Below are 18,487 nucleotides of genomic sequence, written 5' to 3'. Positions count from 1 at the left end.
CTGAAAGACGGTATTTTTGTCTGCCAGTCGTCTTTCCCAAGTTTTAACCACTTCTCCTTCTTGGAGTACACAGTCGCAGCCTGTGCCTTTCTCCGTCTTTGAGCCATCTGTATAAATAGCTAATGCTTTCTCATTTGGCGGAGTGTACTGCATATATATTGTGTGCGATAAATCTGTATCTGCAGGGTGTCCAAGCATGATCGGCTTGCGCTTCTCATAGTCTGTGTGGTAGAATGTCTTTTGCCACAGAGAGACGTAATTTTCCAGGCGCAATGTCCTTACTAATAGTGATTCTCTCTCCACTAGAAGGTCCAGTGGAGGGATACCCGCCAGCCGCAGTTGCAGTGCCGCAGTTAGGGATGTTCTATAACCTTTGCATATGATTAAAAGTTGCATTCTTTGTATGGTGAGAAGCTGCCTCCTCATATGGGCAGTAAGCTTCCTTCCCCATATGGCAGCCCCATATAATATGATCTTTTCTGAGATTGTTCTGTACCAGCTTTTGAGCATAGTGATTGCAGTGCTCCAATGAGGTCCTGATGTTCTAACCATGTAATTACTAAGCTGATTTATTTTCTGCTTAAGCTCTTTAATATGAGGTACCCAGGGAAGCCTATTGTTAATTATAATACCTAGATATTTAAGATCAGTGACTTCTTTTATAGAGACTCCATTTAGATTAATGTTGGGATTCCTATTTCGCGCTCCATGCCTACATATAAACAGTTGTTTAGTTTTATCTGCTCAGATATTTAATTTGTGCTGATTTGCTTGAACACACTGACTGTCTAAGCTCGACTGTCTACCAAACGAACTTGCCAATCTCCGCATGCGCATGAAGCTTCCAAAATTTCGCTGTTTTTGAAGCACTACTATGCGTATACCCCTTTGTCCAATTTTTAATTTTTTCCCCTGTTGACTAATGTGCTCTTTCATTTATCTAATGGAATGTTTAGATTGATTGTAACATTTGTAGTGTCGAATATATAAGCATTCGCGCACACCTCAAATGGCATCCTAATTTTTGCTTTCCCAGCATACCATTATGGAGGAACGTAATCCTATGTTCAAAAAAAGGGAGGGTTAGCAGAACCGACTGCAACAGTAGACTGGTAGACTGCGAGCTCAGCGAGAGCATAAAAAAAAAACTTAAGAGACTATTTTGGGCAACTGTTAAAATCTGAAACATTTCAGACTCTTTTTTTTTTTTTTTTTTTTTTTTTTTTTTTTTTTTTTTTCGTTTTTTAATTTCAAGGTAACAGAAAATACAAACACGATGATAATTTTGTGCTTCTAAAGACTATCCAATGACAATCGCCACGAAACTTTCAGGATTCAAGGATGATCAAATATATAAACAAAACAACATAAGTGGTATATTAATGATTAAAATTTTAGATTTTAACATTCATCTACAAATACAATATACAGTTGCAGTATACATGGTGTTAATTTTTACACTAGAGTCTTTCATATCTTAAACATGCCGCCCTTTACACATGCGCTGTTATATATATATGTAAACTGAATTTTCTGTACAAAAAAAAAAAAAAAAAAAAAAAAAAAACTTTAATCAGTCAAGGTCTTCCAGTTTGTGTATAATAAGAAAATTGTAAAATGTAATAATAAAAGTAGAAACCATAATTTCAATAATGATAAAATATTACTTATAAATCTGAAAATTAGTATGGTATAAAATTTTAAGATTTATGATTATTTGTAATAATTAATGGGTATATAAAATTTTTTAAATTGTGATATTGTGTGTAGAAATTTTTGGAAATCTTTCCCTGAAGTATCAAAATTGTGATGTGAATGATCCAGAAACTAGAACTTTTTACAAAGACTCAAATCTTAATAGGACTTTAAAAATATGCAATTATTTTGAAACAAGTGCGTAAAATTAATTTTTTTAACTCAAAATTTTGCGTATTATAATTTTATTGTTCAAAAGCTAATATTATGTTTTGTATGTTTCAAAATTGTTTCTCATATTTTGCTGCTCTAATGCTTTTTCTCTCATAAAGGCTTCTCTATCGCTCCGCCTTTTTCTTTTGAAAGAGGGGAGTGTGTAAGATAAATAATACGAAAGCAAACTTCTAAATTTATTAACCATAACCTGTTTTATTTCATTTGGGGACCTGTCTTAGAAATAGCGCTACAAGTCTAAACTGCGTCATTCAAATTAATCATGCGATCTTACGTAACGCTTACTGCAGATATCTCTTGCCCAATAAAAATAATTGTAAACCAAAACTAACTCGAACTGAAAATTGATTTTCTCCTTTCTTCGTCTGAAGTACTGCGACAATCTCCCTTTTTCGCTTGTGCTTTCTCGTGCCTAGACGCTTTGCTGCAGTCATCTACGTGCTGCAATGATCGCTTATATCACAATAGTATCAAAATTGTTCTGGAAATAGGCACGATTGGAGTGCCAAGTGAATTGTGGCCACAAATATGAATTTAAATAAATATGGAATTTTATCCGACTCTACTGTTCCTTCTTTAAAATGGATGGACGTTCTAAGCATCAAGTATCTTTGCAATCAGCATTTCTACGCATCTACATCTCGGTGTTCTTACCATCAGTGCTTCCAAATTTGTGCTTTTATTATATTCTTCGGCCAGTTCTAAGTATGAAGAAATCTGCACGGGTTTGATATTCTATGTTCACAGTGAATTATGGGAAACGTCCTGTTTCGCAGAAAATTTTAATGCAAGTTTGTGCCGCATTCATAATCAAATCATTCATGTCGTGTCATCGAACCGCAATTTTATTACATATATATAAACTTAATTTTTAATAACCAAAAAAAGAACTTTAATCAGTTAAATATCTTCCATTCTGTTCGATGACCTTTTGCCATCTTTCTGATAACTTCATTATTCCGCGCTCATAAAAGTTTTGGCCCTTATCATCAAAACACTCAACCAAGTGTGATTTGAGGTCATCCTTATTACTGAAATTTTCACCATGTAGGAAAAGGGCAAATATCAAAAGGCACCCTATTGTAAACTTTTACTATGTAAACTTCGAAATAAATGATAATCCGATGGTACAAGGGCGGGGTTATATGGGGCCGAAAGAAGCTCCAATAATTTCGTACTGTTACTAAAGATCTGTGAGGTCTCGCATTGTCATTGGTGGAACACGATTCCTTTGCGATTTGCCAATTCTTGCCTTTTCCATTGCTTCCGACAGTTTCATAAATTGTTAGTAGTAAACGTCTGGACTATTCGTTTGGTTGTTTGGAAGCAGTTGAAAATACGCAACATCTTTGCCATCCTGCCATATTGACAGCATAATCTTCTTCTGAGTGAGTTTAGCTTTCGATATTTGAGGTGATTCAACCTGCTTTGACCATGATCTGTTTCGATTTATGTTTTGCAGACGATACATTTTTCATCACCAGTGATAATTCGTTCCACAAAAACGTCAGTTCTAATACATTTGAAATGCATATCGCAGATATTGATTTGCTGCTTTAAGTGAATTTCTTTCAATTCATATGAACCCGAAATTCGAGCTGCTTTAACGAGTTCAAGACATCTCATGTGATTTTCAGTTGTTGTATGGGGTACATTTAACATTTTTTTGCAATTTCTCGTACAGTAGTTATATGAAGTTTGTTTTCGTTTGGTTTATGTGGATATGGCAAAGCCTCGAGGGCTATCTGCTAAGAAAAAAGATGCCTTCTTGAAGTACTTTCTAAGGGAAACTGGCTCGTATATACGTTACACATACAGCTATATGATCATTCGGATCCAATTATGACTTAAATTTTGTCATTATCAACTTCATAAGGTAAGCCAGAACACTGGTCACCTTCAAGTGAAAATTTTCCAAAACTAATTTTTTTAACAAATTCTGATACATGCGTTCTGTTAAATAAAGAGTACCTTAAACTTTGCATATCTTTTTGTAAGCTTCAGTCTTACAAAGAGATATGCAAACTTGCCTTAATGAAAATTAATGCAATCTTGCCTTACAATTCTTGCCTTAATGAAAATTTTTAAAAAAATGTAAAATATGTCGAAAATGTTTATTTTGCACCCCGTGTTAAAACTAATTCTAAACTTATAGTTGTAAACAAAATACACAGGATTTGTATGAATAACAGCCTAAAACTGTCAGAAGAAAAAATTTTAAGATTGACAAAAGAATAACAAAACGAACATAACGCTATCTATTTGTGCAAAGCGAAATTACTTTCTTGAGATAAATTACTTTCTTTGTTCATGAGATAAATTACTTTCTTTCCAACCCAATATATATACATTGGGTTGGCCAAAAAGTAATTATTAATTTTGATATTAAGGTTCTTGTGTAGTCTTTCATTGCGCACATAGAAGTGAGCGTTAGTAATGATGCGCAGATGTTTATTTTGCACTTGTGTGAGTTTAAGAAGGTCAACATTCCAATGTATTTTAATTATAGTAGTTCACCCGAAAATTCAGGCCATTCCTCAAAGCGAAGAAAAATAGCAAAAAGACTAAGTGAAATCATTAAAAATATCTTTCAAATTAAAAAGATTTTTCTAATATCTGAAGAAAATCTTAAATAAAAATGAAAACTTATCCTGAAAATGTAGAAAAAATTTAAATTCTACAATGAAAAAAATCTTTGAAATTTCAAAATAATGTTAACACAAAACTTTGCTAGAACCTCTTATCAAACATCAATGAAAAAGAAGGAAAGTGGCAAAAATATAAAGTAAAAAATTAAAAAGATCTTCCAATTTAAAAAGATTTTATTAATCTAAAAAGAATCTTTAATAAAAATGAAAACTTACCCTATATCTTTTTTAAAAGGAAAGTTTATAATCCTTCTAAAAATTTTCGCGTATTATGCCGCTGAAAACTGATCAGTAAGTATACAAAGAAAGTAAGTTTACGAGCAATTTATCTTTTCAGCAAGAAAACAGAAAGAGGTCGGAGGGGGAAGAAAAGTGTTAAAACTTCTATTACTACTAATTTACTACAGTCCAAATTTCAAGTTTATTTGAAGATCCAAATTTCAAGAAACATATTCTTAACTTAACTTCATTCACTTCCTCATAGACATCTAATTATCATTCAAAGTTTTATCAAAAATAAATTTACAACAAATAGTCTCATCAAAGATTTAATTCTTGATTTCATCAAATTCAAACTCAACTGTGCTAAAGATAAACATCATCCACGACATTCTTCGATACAGAAAAGTGTCAGCACGATGGGTGCCCCGACAATTGACCTCGACACACAAGGAACAACGCATGGGGGTCAGCCTGGAACATCTCGTGCGTTACCATGAAGATGGCAATGACTTTCTGTTTCGGATTGTGACGGGGGATGAAACGTGGGTCCACCATTTCACGCCAGAATCGAAGGCCGCATCTATGGAGTGGAAACATCCGTCATCACCTGTCCAAAAGAAGTTCAAGACAACTCCCTCTGCAGGTAAAGTGCTCCTCACAGTTTTCTAGGACGCCCAAGAAGTTTTGTTGCTGGACTTTTTGGAGGTTGGAACCATCAATGCTATGCGCTACTGTGACACCCTGTCGAAATTGAAAGAGGCGATTCGGAAAAAGTGGCCTAGCCTTCTCACATCTGGCGTTCTGCTGTTGGATGACAATGTCAGACCACATTCGGCGACTGCAACGCAAAACCATATTGCAACTCTTGGTTGGGAGCGCCTACACCATCCGCCATACAGTCCTGATCTCGCACCAAGCGACTTCCATCTGTTTCCGGCTTTGAAGAAAAATCTCGGGGGAATGCGCTTTGAAAGCAATACTGAAGTGAAGCAAGCCGTTCAACGCTTCTTCCATATGCAAAGCCCTGATTTTTTCCTGGAGGGCTTTTTGAAGCTTATCAAGCGATATGACAAATGTCTCAATGTACTTTGTACCTATGTGGAAAAATAAAGGTATGTCATATCTTTAATGTCTCATTCTATTTTTTTGACTTTCATACACAACTCTGACCACAGTCGACAGGGAAAACTTATTTTTCAACTTACCTACGTAATTACGTCAATTTTTATCTTTTCTCATTAAGGCAAGTTATACTGTATATTATTTAGGGTGCAAGACATCATGAGAGGGTCTAGGAAAATACTCTCAGGGGCAGAATATAGAACCATAGCAAAAGATAGGACCGATCAGAGAAAACAAATTGCAGCTAAAATGAAAAATAATTTCACGGAAAAGACGAACCGTCAGACCCTGCCGCAACTTCCGATGATGCCGAGATTCTAAACAATAGTGATATTTCTTGCAATTTACATGACTAAGATGAAGAATCTTCATCTATCATCCTCAAACAGACTTCATTTCAGTAACTGAGAGAACAACTTTCTTCATAGACCCTGTTATGTAGCGAATTTAAATTATTAATATGTGTTTCAAGTCATTATTATTCTAATATTTTTATTTGTATTCATGTGTATTTTAATCTGGAGAAAAGTATTCTTAGGCTCTTAAGGTTTATTTAACTCATTATTCTTGAGTAAGATTTGTAACTAAGGCGGGAAACGATTGCGGGAGCCATCTGGTTTATGGCCTTTTAACAATGGAGGCAGTAGAGGGTGTGTATTGTCGCCCTTTAGCTAATGCTTGTGAAACGGAAATCGTTTTTCCTGTCGCTTTGTTAAAGTTTGCAGTTTTGTTACTTCAAGACAGTGGGAGGTGTACTAAGTTAGATAATTGGATGCCCGTAAAAGCTAGTTTCACTTGTTAGTTGGGGGGTCTACTTCTTTTTCTCACGTTATGTGTGCAGATGTTTTTCGGATTTCATTGTCAGATTTTCTGGTGTTTGATTCGTCATGGGTGTGTCATTTTCTCAATTTAGATAACATAAAATTCTGGGATTGGTAAGATTTAATTTTATGATTTTTTTTGAAAACCTATGAACTCACAGAGACGGAGAAAACGAGATTTCCTGGGTGCTTGCACCAGGCTAGAGATCATTCTGTTTCCTGATTCTTTCAAGCTAAGAGTAAGAAGAGGAGTGGGGGCTTGACCCCTTGCGGGTCTTGCTCTCGCGGGCGCCGGCTATTGCGTCGGATTTGGAGACATTTGAGTTGCGAAGGCAGTAAAAGAAAAAGTTCGGTGCGGCTTTACCTCCTGCGGGGGGGGGGCTTGCGACTCGGTCTGAGGCGAGGTTTCTCGCCGCTTTCCCGCTGATGAGAATTTGTTCGCACGGAGAATGTGCTCTACGCACAATTTGATTTTACCGTTTCATCGTGTATTTTGTGATCTTTGAATTGTCATGTTAGAGGCTTTCCAGTTATAATTGTTCGTCATAGACAGGAGAGATTGGTTACAACTAAGAAGTTTGTGCCAAAAGTGCTCTACCCAAAATTTAGTTTCGCCGCTTCATCGTGTATTTTGGAGAACTTGAATAGTCATGTTTGAGACATTCCATTTGAAGAAATTTGTCATGAGATACAGATTTGTTCCAGAAGGAGGTATCATGCTTCCCTTGTTCCTGAGATCAATGGACGCTTCTGAAAGTGTTTTGACAGAAAAAAGATTGGACACTAAAGATCTTTTCTTTCGGAAATTGTCTCTCACTTAATGGACATATTTAAGGCGGTTCCTGAATCAATGGACGCTTCTGAAAGTGTTTTGAAAAAAAAATTGTTTTAGCTCATTTCCAAGTGGATTGGACACTAAAGATTCTTCAATCCAGAAAAACTGTCTTCCATCTGTGAGTGATTTTTAAATTTGTTTACCTCTCTATCTTTTCAAATTACTTAAACGGAAATTATTTATTTTATATATGTAAACTACTAAATGATTAGAATATTTTGAATAATGACTAATTAATTTAAAGTCTGTAAAGGAAGGTTTAAAGATTTGTTTTACCGGCTTAATTAGTGAGCTATTGAACGTCAAAAATAGTAAACTTACAAATTAATATGAGTATGTTAATTTTGGAATGAGATATGTGTTATTTTCCATCTTAAGGTATATTAATTTTTGTAAGCTGTAAATGCGTGTGACATTATGTGTTACTTTTCAGAGTAAAAATATGTTGTAGGACACTGATCAGTTATCCATTATTTAATTATATAATATATTCAAGAATTTAATAAATGTGTGTTTAAAATTTAATTGCATTTGTGTATTTATGTAGCGTATAATTTACTGTGGTCTGTCATGTCCCTCCATTTGTTTGAGCCGGGAGGCTTTTAAGAAACATGGAGTTTAATTGAATTTGGAGTTATTGTTATTTCCTTTTACATAGGTTACTCACAACGCAAACCTTAAACGTTAATTTGTACTACCACTATACGATTGATTGATTGATTGATTGATTGATAGATTTTCTATACGAATATTTATAAGAATGTCGATATGATATATGAATATCATGAATTAGATTTTGAATGTGAATAATTTGATATTTGATGATTTTTAGTTAGTTTGTCCGGCACAACAGTCAGCAAAGTTGTCAGTTAAGTTTACGTTTAAAGGAATAAGGTATTAAAAACACACACCCAAAATGTTTTCTATATAACAACCCCAAACTAACATCTAGAGGACATGAAATTGGGATATAAAGTATTATTCCATTTAGGTGAGTGTGGGCAGCAGAAAGAAGACTTAAAATCTTTTGATTTGTCAGACCCAGGTAGTTGGCCAATCACAGAAAAAATGAACGATCAGCAACGATCTTTCTTAGCAATCAAGCTGTATTATTAGCCGAAAATATCCAGACAACGTAACCAGACTGGTACACTAAATGTGATGGAAGTCATTTGACATCTTTATTGGGGCACAGAACATTAGCAAATAATGAAAGGCTTAAAAGATCTTTGGTTATATATTCTAAAACTAAAAATGCAATTTTTGTACACCCTGTGAGATTTATCTGAAACATGCCACTGCCGTTACATCAGCATTGTGTACTACAGGATTCACTAATTGCAAAAAAGCTTCAGAAAGATTAACTGAGCACGAAATATCTGAAATCCACAGAAAGTGCATGATTAAGTGGAAAATTCCACTACAACAAATGAAATAGTGTCCAGGTATCATGACATTAAGAGACTAATTCACACAGAAAAAAAAATGGAGAAAGATCCCACAGATGAGTATGGATGCTGAATTGTATCTTTCAACAAACTGTCTTTCTTTCGGTGGGTCTGATGAATCCCCTGGCAGTCTGCTCACAAAGTGTCCTCGGCCTAGTCAAGGCAATTGTTTTTTTAATTTAATGACTCTGTTAGCCAAACATAACTCTTAAGTACCAGTTAGAATACCTAAAGAAGGGACAAGTATCATATTTAACAAAGATAATTCAAAATGAAATTACTGGTATGATGACGAAAGCAGTTCGCAATAGCATTTTAAATGATATTAAAGAAGCCAAATATTATACAATAATGTTCGATTGCATTCCAGATATGTCGCATACAGAACAAATGAGCCAGGTGATTCAGTACGTAAAACATATGTTGTGATGTGTGTGAAATAGAGGAGAGCTTTATTGATTTCATAGTAATTGGTGGAAAGACAGGAGAATGTATTTCTCAACGGATTGTGGAAAAACTGACACTTGATGGTTTAGATATTTACCGGCCATGTTAGATCCTGGAGTACAAGCCAGGATTACAGAAATGAATAAGATGGCCGAATATGTGCGATGTTTGGATCACTCTTTGAATCTTGTCTGTGTGCTTTCTGCCTCGTCTTGCCCCGAAGCAGTTAACTTCTTTGAAATTATCCAGAAGACATTTAGCTTTTTTCTCGTATTCTCTATTCGATGAGATATTACGAAAAGATGTACAAAAACCAACTCAAAAGGAAGCAGCCAGACGAGATGGTCGTCAAAATATGTGGCTGTGAAAGCCCTTCTAACGAATTTACCAGAAGTAGTAAAATCCTTATAAGAAATTAATTATCTTTCAAAGTGCTATATCACTATTTCAAAATTAAGTATCTGTCTAAGTACGAAGCAGGACATCTGCTATATGTTGCAAGAAATTTTGAATTGATTATCAGCCTTACAATTTGCCCTAATATTCGTCGAGAAATCAGTCGAATAAATACTGAAATTCAAATGCAAGATATTATTCTTGCCCGTTCCGTCGCATTAATGGAAGGTCTGACCAAAACTTTGCAAAAAATGAGAGAAATTCCTACGGAGTATTGGATAGAAGAATTTAAATCAGCAGACGAAAAAAATTGAGGTTCAACCTATTCTGACAAATAAACGAATTCTAAAACGCAAAGAGGAATTTGATGAATTGTGCGAAGACGAATCACGAACATTTCATCGTGTTCAGCTACTTTATAATGCAATGAAAATTGTATTTAATCGAATCTTAGTAGAAATTAAAACGAGGGTAAACAGGGCTATTACACTAAATTCAAATTTCCATTTCTCAATGGTCGTGAACTATTGAATATGTCAACTGAAGAATTGCAAAAGAATGGAGCACATCTTGCACGAAAATATGAGCGAGATCTCTAAACGCGTTTGAGTTCTGCCAGGAACTTTCCCTTTTTAAACAACAAGCCCCAGTGTTATTTGTCGACATAAAAAAGGCTAGAGCTTTTTATCTCTTGCAACAGATCTACACCTATGATTTTCAGGATGATTTTCACAATATTTGTATTGCCCTGCGAATTTACTCTATGCTTCCAACTACATCCACAAGCTGTGAGCGAAGTTTTAGCAAATTAAAACTTATTAAAAACTATTTGAGATCATCGATGAGCCAGAAGCGTTTATCAAGTCTCGCAACAGAAAATCAAACAGTACATCAAGTTAATTATGACGATGCCATAGATTTGTTTTTAGAACAAAAGGCTCGCAGAGTAAAATTTTAATTCCGTAATATTTTAAGAGCGCTAGGTAATAACTTAAAATTATCATTGAAATAAGAATTATGAAAAGTACAAATACTAACCTTTTCCTTTCAGCAGTAGCTCTTATGGCTGTTATGTATAGTGAATGAAAGTTAGTTACATAATTAATCAGCTCATCTATTGTCCTAACTTATGTAATCTATTGTTTGAACTAAAGATTATTTTTATTACGAGTGCATAATCAAAAGTATGGCCCCTCCTTTCTTTCTTACCTTCATGGTCTGGCTAGTTATTGTTGCAAATATTGCAAAATTGCGTATTTCAGAGAAAATGATTATTACAGTATAAAAATAGTCTTTTGCGTGAATATGTAAATATTTATTATATTATCGGGCTTTATGAGGACAATAGTAGAGTTCTTAAGTAGGCTACATGAAAGCGTTATTGTGAAATGAATATTTAACGTGCTAGGTTAAAGTTGTTGTTAGTATCGAGAAATTGGTAGAAAATTATTCAATCCATTGTATTAGTGATTTGTAATTTGCTTATATTTGTTTAAATTAAATTTTTTATTACTTAGTAAAATCTGATTCCCATTTTTGTGCTGTGCTGAACTATTTTAGTATTTATTGCTGAATCGTTTTCTATTAGCATCATTTATTAATGTGAGTAGGTTTTGTTATAAATATTGAAAAAAATCCCCATTTCAGGAAAAATGTAAATTTGATTATTTCAGTGCAGCGAAGAAGTAACTGCATTAAGAGGGTTCGTACGGGATTTTAATTATGTAACGTTTGGTGTGGATGTTCAGCCACCAGCGACTGAGATGTAAAGTCTGAACACTGGTAGTTCGGTCGGAAGTTAGAATCAAGCGAATTAGCTGGCTGCATTGGTGTTTTCGACGTTTCGCTCATACGTAACTTGCATATGAGCCAATTACTCTTAGAAAGACCTCCGCGAAGACATCTTTCCTCTTAGGCCTTCCTTCTTATGCTTTGCCATAAGTAAAGAAACTAAAGCATTTGTTACGTATATTTCTTTTAGAACAAAAATAGCACATAAGGAATTTTTTACTATAAAATGGATTTTACATTGTATCTCGAAAACTACCTATTTCTATGTTTATTTAAAAAACTAAAATTTGTTACAGAAACTTAAAGAAAGATGGGTAAGGGCGGCGATTTTAAGTGTTTACCCCGCCTAGGAAAAATGCTAAATCCGGCGCTGACAGTTGAAAGACCGTCAGGTTTGCACCCCACTTAAAGGATTATAATGTCTCCTATTCGTTTTCACTGAAACGGAAAGTGTGTAGCGTCCTCCATGCTTCCTCTTCATCTTATCTTTAAATTCTGTACGTTTTAATTTTCGTAAAATGGCATCACAGAAAGACTGTTCGAAAGATAAACATTCATTAGAATTTTGTTTTCAAAAAGGCCACTTGATATTTGTTCCAATCCTGTTTTCGGGGAAAGTGCAGAATTACCCACTGCTTGGCACGTTTTTAAGAATTGCACTAACTTGGTATCCATGTACCCATCGACCTATTTTCACTTTAAAAAAAAATCCCAGAATTGCACAAAAATGGCATTGCGCACTCCCTTGACTTTATACATGTAAACATCGACCTATTTTCACTTAAAAAGTCAAAGAAAATTGATAAAAATATCCAATTCTTCCTGTAAAAAGCGCCAAACAAATAAGTCGGCGATTCTGCACTTTAACCCTGTTTTCTCGTTAATAAAATTGTTTTAAGAAGTTTGTTCTTTACAGTATATTAGGATATTCTTCGGCGAACAGCCTTGACGCCAAGAAAGGGAGAAACAGCTTATTATGGTAGAACCACGGAGTATAAACAAGGAGGGGAAACTGGTATTACAACTTTTTCCAAAAATGGTCCACTTTTGTCGCATTATTTATAGAGGGCGCTGCAATCGTTAGCTGTTCTACTTTTCGTAGGATTTGCCATAGGCAGCAATACAGAAAATATTGATTTGATATCAATTTCCAGTATGAGTAATTCTTGTAATGCAACCTGCTTCGTCCCCGGATACAACAGTGGTTACACTCCGTGATAAACTCCGTCCATTATACTCCGTGGGTAGAACAAGGTATGGTTGCCATCCGATGATGTACTTCCTCTAGGGAAACAGCCGTAATATTAAGGCTCTCTAGACCTAGGTATATCGGAGCCTTACGTAATACTTTTCTTTTGCTAAAGGATGATCTGTATAGCAAATCGGAGCATGTATTCGAAAATATCGTGTTTACTGTTTGCTTATCAAAGTGACAGCGAAGAGTGTTAAAATAAAAATACAACATAATTGAACAAAATATAATTCTATGTATAATTATTGATAATTTATGTAAAAATAACTGTCCTGCACCTGTAAATATTTATTTATAATTATGCAACGCACTTCAAGATCATAATAGATTTATTATAGTCTAACTGACTGGGAAGAATGCTAAATCGAAAGGAACTTTGACTTCAACCCTTAATTTCTACATGTGGTTTATGTTTACAATGAGCAATTAAGGTCCTGTGTTTGTGTTAATGGGAATTTACAATTCATATAATATATTTTAAATGAAATTTAATTAATTTTTTACAGGTCAAATATGAAATTTCGAATTTTAAATCGACGTATTCAGTTGTTTTCTCATTTTTATCGGGGTTTATGTGCCAGATCTAAAAGAATAGTTTTAGGAATCGAAACTAGTTGTGATGATACTGGAGCGGCTGTTATTGATGAAGACGGTAATGTATTGGGAGAAGGCTTGAAATCTCAGATGAAAGTTCATTTGGAGTACGTTAATATTTTATATTTTGTTCGTCCATTAAAACTCTTTTTGGCAAAAGTTATTATGCTTTTCAAAACGATCGCCTGATTAATGACATTTATCATAAGCCGGCGAATATTATTAATATGTCAATAGAGAGAATCAAAATTACAATTTAAAAACAGATTTGAATTGTTAAATTAAACATTATACATGTGATATGTTGCGATTTTTCTCCCCATATAAAAAGCGACGTATTTTTGCTTCAGAAAACATAACCAGAATTGCAATTCTGGGCTTAATCCTAGTATACGGTTACTAGCATCATCTAACAATGAAAATCACCAGTTATAGCATGCCTGTATACTAGTCCCTATTTTATATCAGAAATTAGTAATGTATGGGTTCTACCCATGTAGATGGTACGTACAGAGTTTTTATGAATGCTATCCCACTGAATTATGTGATTAGCAGTTGGTTATTCATGTATGCATTTTGTAATAATAAATAAATCAGTAAATAAGTGTGTGCAATAATATACCCATTCAAATTTTGTGCAGATAAATATTGCTTACCATTGTCCAAGCTAATAACACATGATTACACCTAGATCATAATGAGTTTAGGCCCTATCTGCATAAGACGTTTATGATTTTCTAAATATAAATTAATTTTAAAAAATTCTGCATAAAGTATTTTTTTTAAAACTTAAATGCTGAAGTGTTTTGCTGCAGTAAATTAAGTTTAACTGGATGTGAAATTTGCTTAAGTATCAGTTCAAATCTTCAGGCATTTCTGAAAAAACTTTAAGAAACACATTTATGATTAAATTAACATAAATATTTTACAAGATGTTTATCTACAATAAATTACTATTCATATATATTTCAAGAGTTAAATGATAAAATGATAGCAGTTTTCTGTTAATGGGGCTCCGGTTGTTAAAAACCTGTCATCTCTCTCCCTTCTGCTAACCTGATTATCAGATTTGTAAATAGCCATCCATCAGAATCCTGCCCTACCTGAAATACTCTATGCCTTTTTTTTTTCCAACTTTTTATATTCATATAACTTTCAAATGTTACCTGAAACAACTGATAATTTTTTTTTAAATGTCTCGGTACAAATAGGAACATAAATGATTAAATCAAACTGGGGGGAAATCGCATATAATTCAAGCAGAATTGTATAAATGAAATATTATAGTAATAACAAAAATAGGAATGGAGTGATATAAAAAAACAAATATTGATAAGAAACGTATGAATGGTATTATGTGGGAAGGCAGTATTATACAATTAGTCTGTATTCCAATTTGTTATAGGAAACAAATAAATTTCAGAAATTCAATCTTAGAAATACAAAATCTTCCTGTTGGATGATGTCAAAATATTTTAAATGTCCTTACCACCAAAAATTAGAAATTGCTAGAATATCAGAGTGTATTCAGTCTGTTTGGGAAATGGGAGAAAAAAGTGTTGTCAATATAGCATGCAGTCCACTAGTCTATTTTTAGTACAGTGTGTGGTCCACCGGTAAAAAGTGGTGCAAAATACATAAATATATAGTTTTTTATACAAAATTTAGGTTGATCTTTACATTATGGTAACTTGGCGTTTTTTTGGCGAAAATTTGGCGACCAACTCTCCTACAGCAACCCTCTATTTTTTTTCCCCGCCGCCATTTTGTCTTCACGAAGTAAAGACATGTTTCTTTTCTTTTTATCTACTGAACACTTCTTCCAACAATCTACTAGCCGAATTACACTTATGCTAGAAATTTTATCTAACAAAACTGCTTAATCATGACAAATATTCACTGCAAAATTGGGAAAAAGTGCACAATACCATACTCCTTACGCGTTTTTCAAAATAACACATACACATAAACCATGTACTCGCCGACTTATTTTTACTTAAAAAAACATCCCAGAATTGCACAAAAATGGCATTGCGCACACTCTTCACTATATCCATGTACACTGCTTTTTTCTCATAAATTAGAAAAATTTCACGAAAATACATGACAATTTTCTCAATCTTTAAACCCGGTAAAAAGAACATATATGAAATTACCTGATCGCGAAAAAGTATTTACCCTTTCCAAATATGAACATTTCCACATATAAAATAAATAAAATATCCAAAAACTTTTACCTCTAAATCATCTATTACATTATACACATCACCAACGAATTCATACCGCAAGCATTACAAATACTTAGTATCAAATATTTAAATTATTTCCATGCACGTTTATTTCAACTTAAACGTATACCAAATTCCTACAAACATAAAATTCACAAAATAACTATCATTTAATTAAAATATCACTAAACCATTTACACGCCGACTTATTTTTACTTAAAAAAACATCCCAGAATTGCACAAAGTGGCATTGCGCACACTCTTCACTATATCCATGTACACTGCTTTTTTCTCATAAATTAGAAAAATTTCACGAAAATACATGACAATTTTCTCAATCTTTAAACCCGGTAGAAAGAACATATATGTCAGATATTTATATTATTTCCATGCACGTTTACTTCAACTAAAACGTATACCAAATTCCTACAAACATAAAATTTACAAAATAACTATCATTTAATTAAAATATAATTAAATTCAAAAACACTACTTAAAATATAAATGAGCACATACATTAAATTAATACATACATAAATACCCATTTCGAATTCACTTTAGTTACGGCCATGGGATCCAAAAATTCACGAACACTGTTTCACACAACACAGAATAAAGCCAAATACAAAATTTCCAGATTTTTTCCCGATTTCCCCCCTTTTCCGATTAAAGAACCGTAATTCGTCCATTAATATCGCATGACATATCCCATGATCTCTCATTTCCCTCACACAAAATAATGCATAATCGGAACTGAGTACTGCTCACATTATTACCAAAGTGCCAGGTAGTAACCTTTATTGCCTCCAAAATTTCGCCAAACTACCAGTTACCATATTGTAAAGATCAACCAAAATTTATTTAAAAATTCATGATATGACATCAATACCTTTAATATGTCTATGCAGCTAAAGGTACATTTATTAACCCTCTGGCTGCTCATCCTTCGATTTCCTCGGGCAACTCAAATGTAGCAAAATCTGCTCATCCCGCGATTTCCACGGGCATGTGTTTTTCTTCCTTTATTGAGGAGCACATCCCGTTTTTTCTCTGTTTAACCACTGAAATAAATTATATACAATATTAGACATTTAGTTTATGTTTTGGCCAACAGATATCATTAGTTGTCCACTAAATTCTGGCATTTGAAGGCACGGGGTATTACCGCTTAAACTCACGTTTTGCGCTTTTTTTCTTACAGAAATGGCTGCTGGAAAACATTCAGCGATTATCTTAATTATTTAATTAAATTATTGAATTATTAATTAGATTTATTGATTATATTAATAATTAGATTTATTATTAATTAGATTTATTGAATCTAGTGCAAAGACTGTTAAGTTGGACTTTGCCTTAAACCCTGTTTTGAACTCTGTCATACTAAACTGCATTTCTAAGGTATTTTTTCCTCAGTGCTTTATATTTTCTTAAATTTTATATATCTTACTTTGTATATTATGCAATAAATAGAAATGGACTGCAATTCGACTTAAATTTATTTAAAAGAATTTTTTTTTTTTGGTGATAACATCTGAAATTGGTTTTTCTGGCAACTTAGTTTGTCATGATAAAAATCTATATAAAAAAATATTTTCTAGAAAGGAAAAATACATTTTTCAATTCTCCAATATATATAGATTTAAAATATGCAAAAAAAATTGCACAATTTTTAAAGCGATTTCGGTCCACAAATTGAGCAGTCAGAGGATTAAAAGAAGCTAGGAATAGGTTGTATTCTCTTTTTCTTAGCAATTTCCAACAAAAGTGGTCTAGGTGAGATCGAAAATGTTCATTTGGTACACCTCTCATTTTCTTCATAACACTTTTTCCCTTGACAAGTTCTGTTATGAAGCTCCAAACAAGGGAAATTAATCTTTGCAAAATTGCTTTCTTAATTTCATCTATACATTTCGGATTTCATTTGTCTTAGTATCTTAGGTTTTTATTTGGCTGTTTTTAATGTATTACATTAATTGGTAAAATTCATGTCTTCTTACTGATGAGTTGGATCACACATTACCTTTGAATCTCATTTTCTGTAATATCCAAACTTTTGCATCAAATCAAGACCTTTCAGTCGATTGCATATATGGCCCTGTTGTAGGATTGAAAAATTTTCTTGATAGTAACTTTATTCTGTTAAATTTGTATGGTCTGGCTATTCATCAGAATGTATAACAGATCCAGAGGTAACTTCACTCTGAATTATTAGTATTAAGGTAGTAGTACTTAGTATTAAGGTTCAACCTTAGTAGAAGTGGCCAAATTTTTGAAATGTGCCAAACTCTGGTAACCATGTGCATAACCATTTTCTGAGAACCAATGCTCGTAACAGTCCTTCAGTCACGCAACACCACAATTTTTGTATGCATTCTTTTTTGTTGTATTCCAAGTTCCAATGGTTTTTATAAACAAACTGTGATTACGTTAGGTAATTTCCTGATAACCCCATTGACCCGTGTCATGCATAACTAATGTGATATCACATGTGTATAAATTGTAAACCACCAATTAATGAAACTTGATTGTTTTAAAAAAAAAGTATGGTTTATAATACATTCCTTTTAACAAATAATTTATGTATTAAATTAATAAGATATTTGTTCAAATTTTTGTATTTTTAAAACCCTACATTCTTTAAAAAAAAAAAAAAAAAGCATAGAGTGTTAATTTTTCGTGATTCTACGTGTGTGAGTACACAGTCATTACCATGAAGACAACTGTGATAGTCTGCGAGTGCTGTATTCCCAAGTG

At 33.4% G+C, this 18,487-nt stretch overlaps 1 protein-coding gene across 4 annotated transcripts in view; it reads left to right on the top strand.

Moving 5' to 3' along the window:
• Positions 1-18,487, top strand: part of Tcs4 (Threonyl-carbamoyl synthesis 4) — a 500,068-nt gene that overhangs the window by 451,439 nt on the left and 30,142 nt on the right. The window contains exon 1 of one of the 4 annotated variants that reach the window (XM_035371847.2): positions 13,305-13,612. The exons of the other annotated variants lie outside the window; for them this stretch is intronic. Within the exon in view, the coding sequence (XP_035227738.1) occupies positions 13,425-13,612 (188 nt within the window). The 5' untranslated portion in view covers positions 13,305-13,424. Of the gene's footprint in view, positions 1-13,304; positions 13,613-18,487 lie in introns of those variants that run through there. 4 annotated transcript variants of the gene reach the window in all.

Source organism: Stegodyphus dumicola, chromosome 2 (assembly GCF_044657685.1).
Source record: "Stegodyphus dumicola isolate Sdum_Otavi_A_Nest chromosome 2, ASM4465768v1".
Lineage (NCBI taxonomy): Eukaryota > Metazoa > Arthropoda > Arachnida > Araneae > Eresidae > Stegodyphus > Stegodyphus dumicola.
Note: the sequence above shows the minus strand (reverse complement) of the source record. Positions and strands in the feature narration are given on the sequence as shown.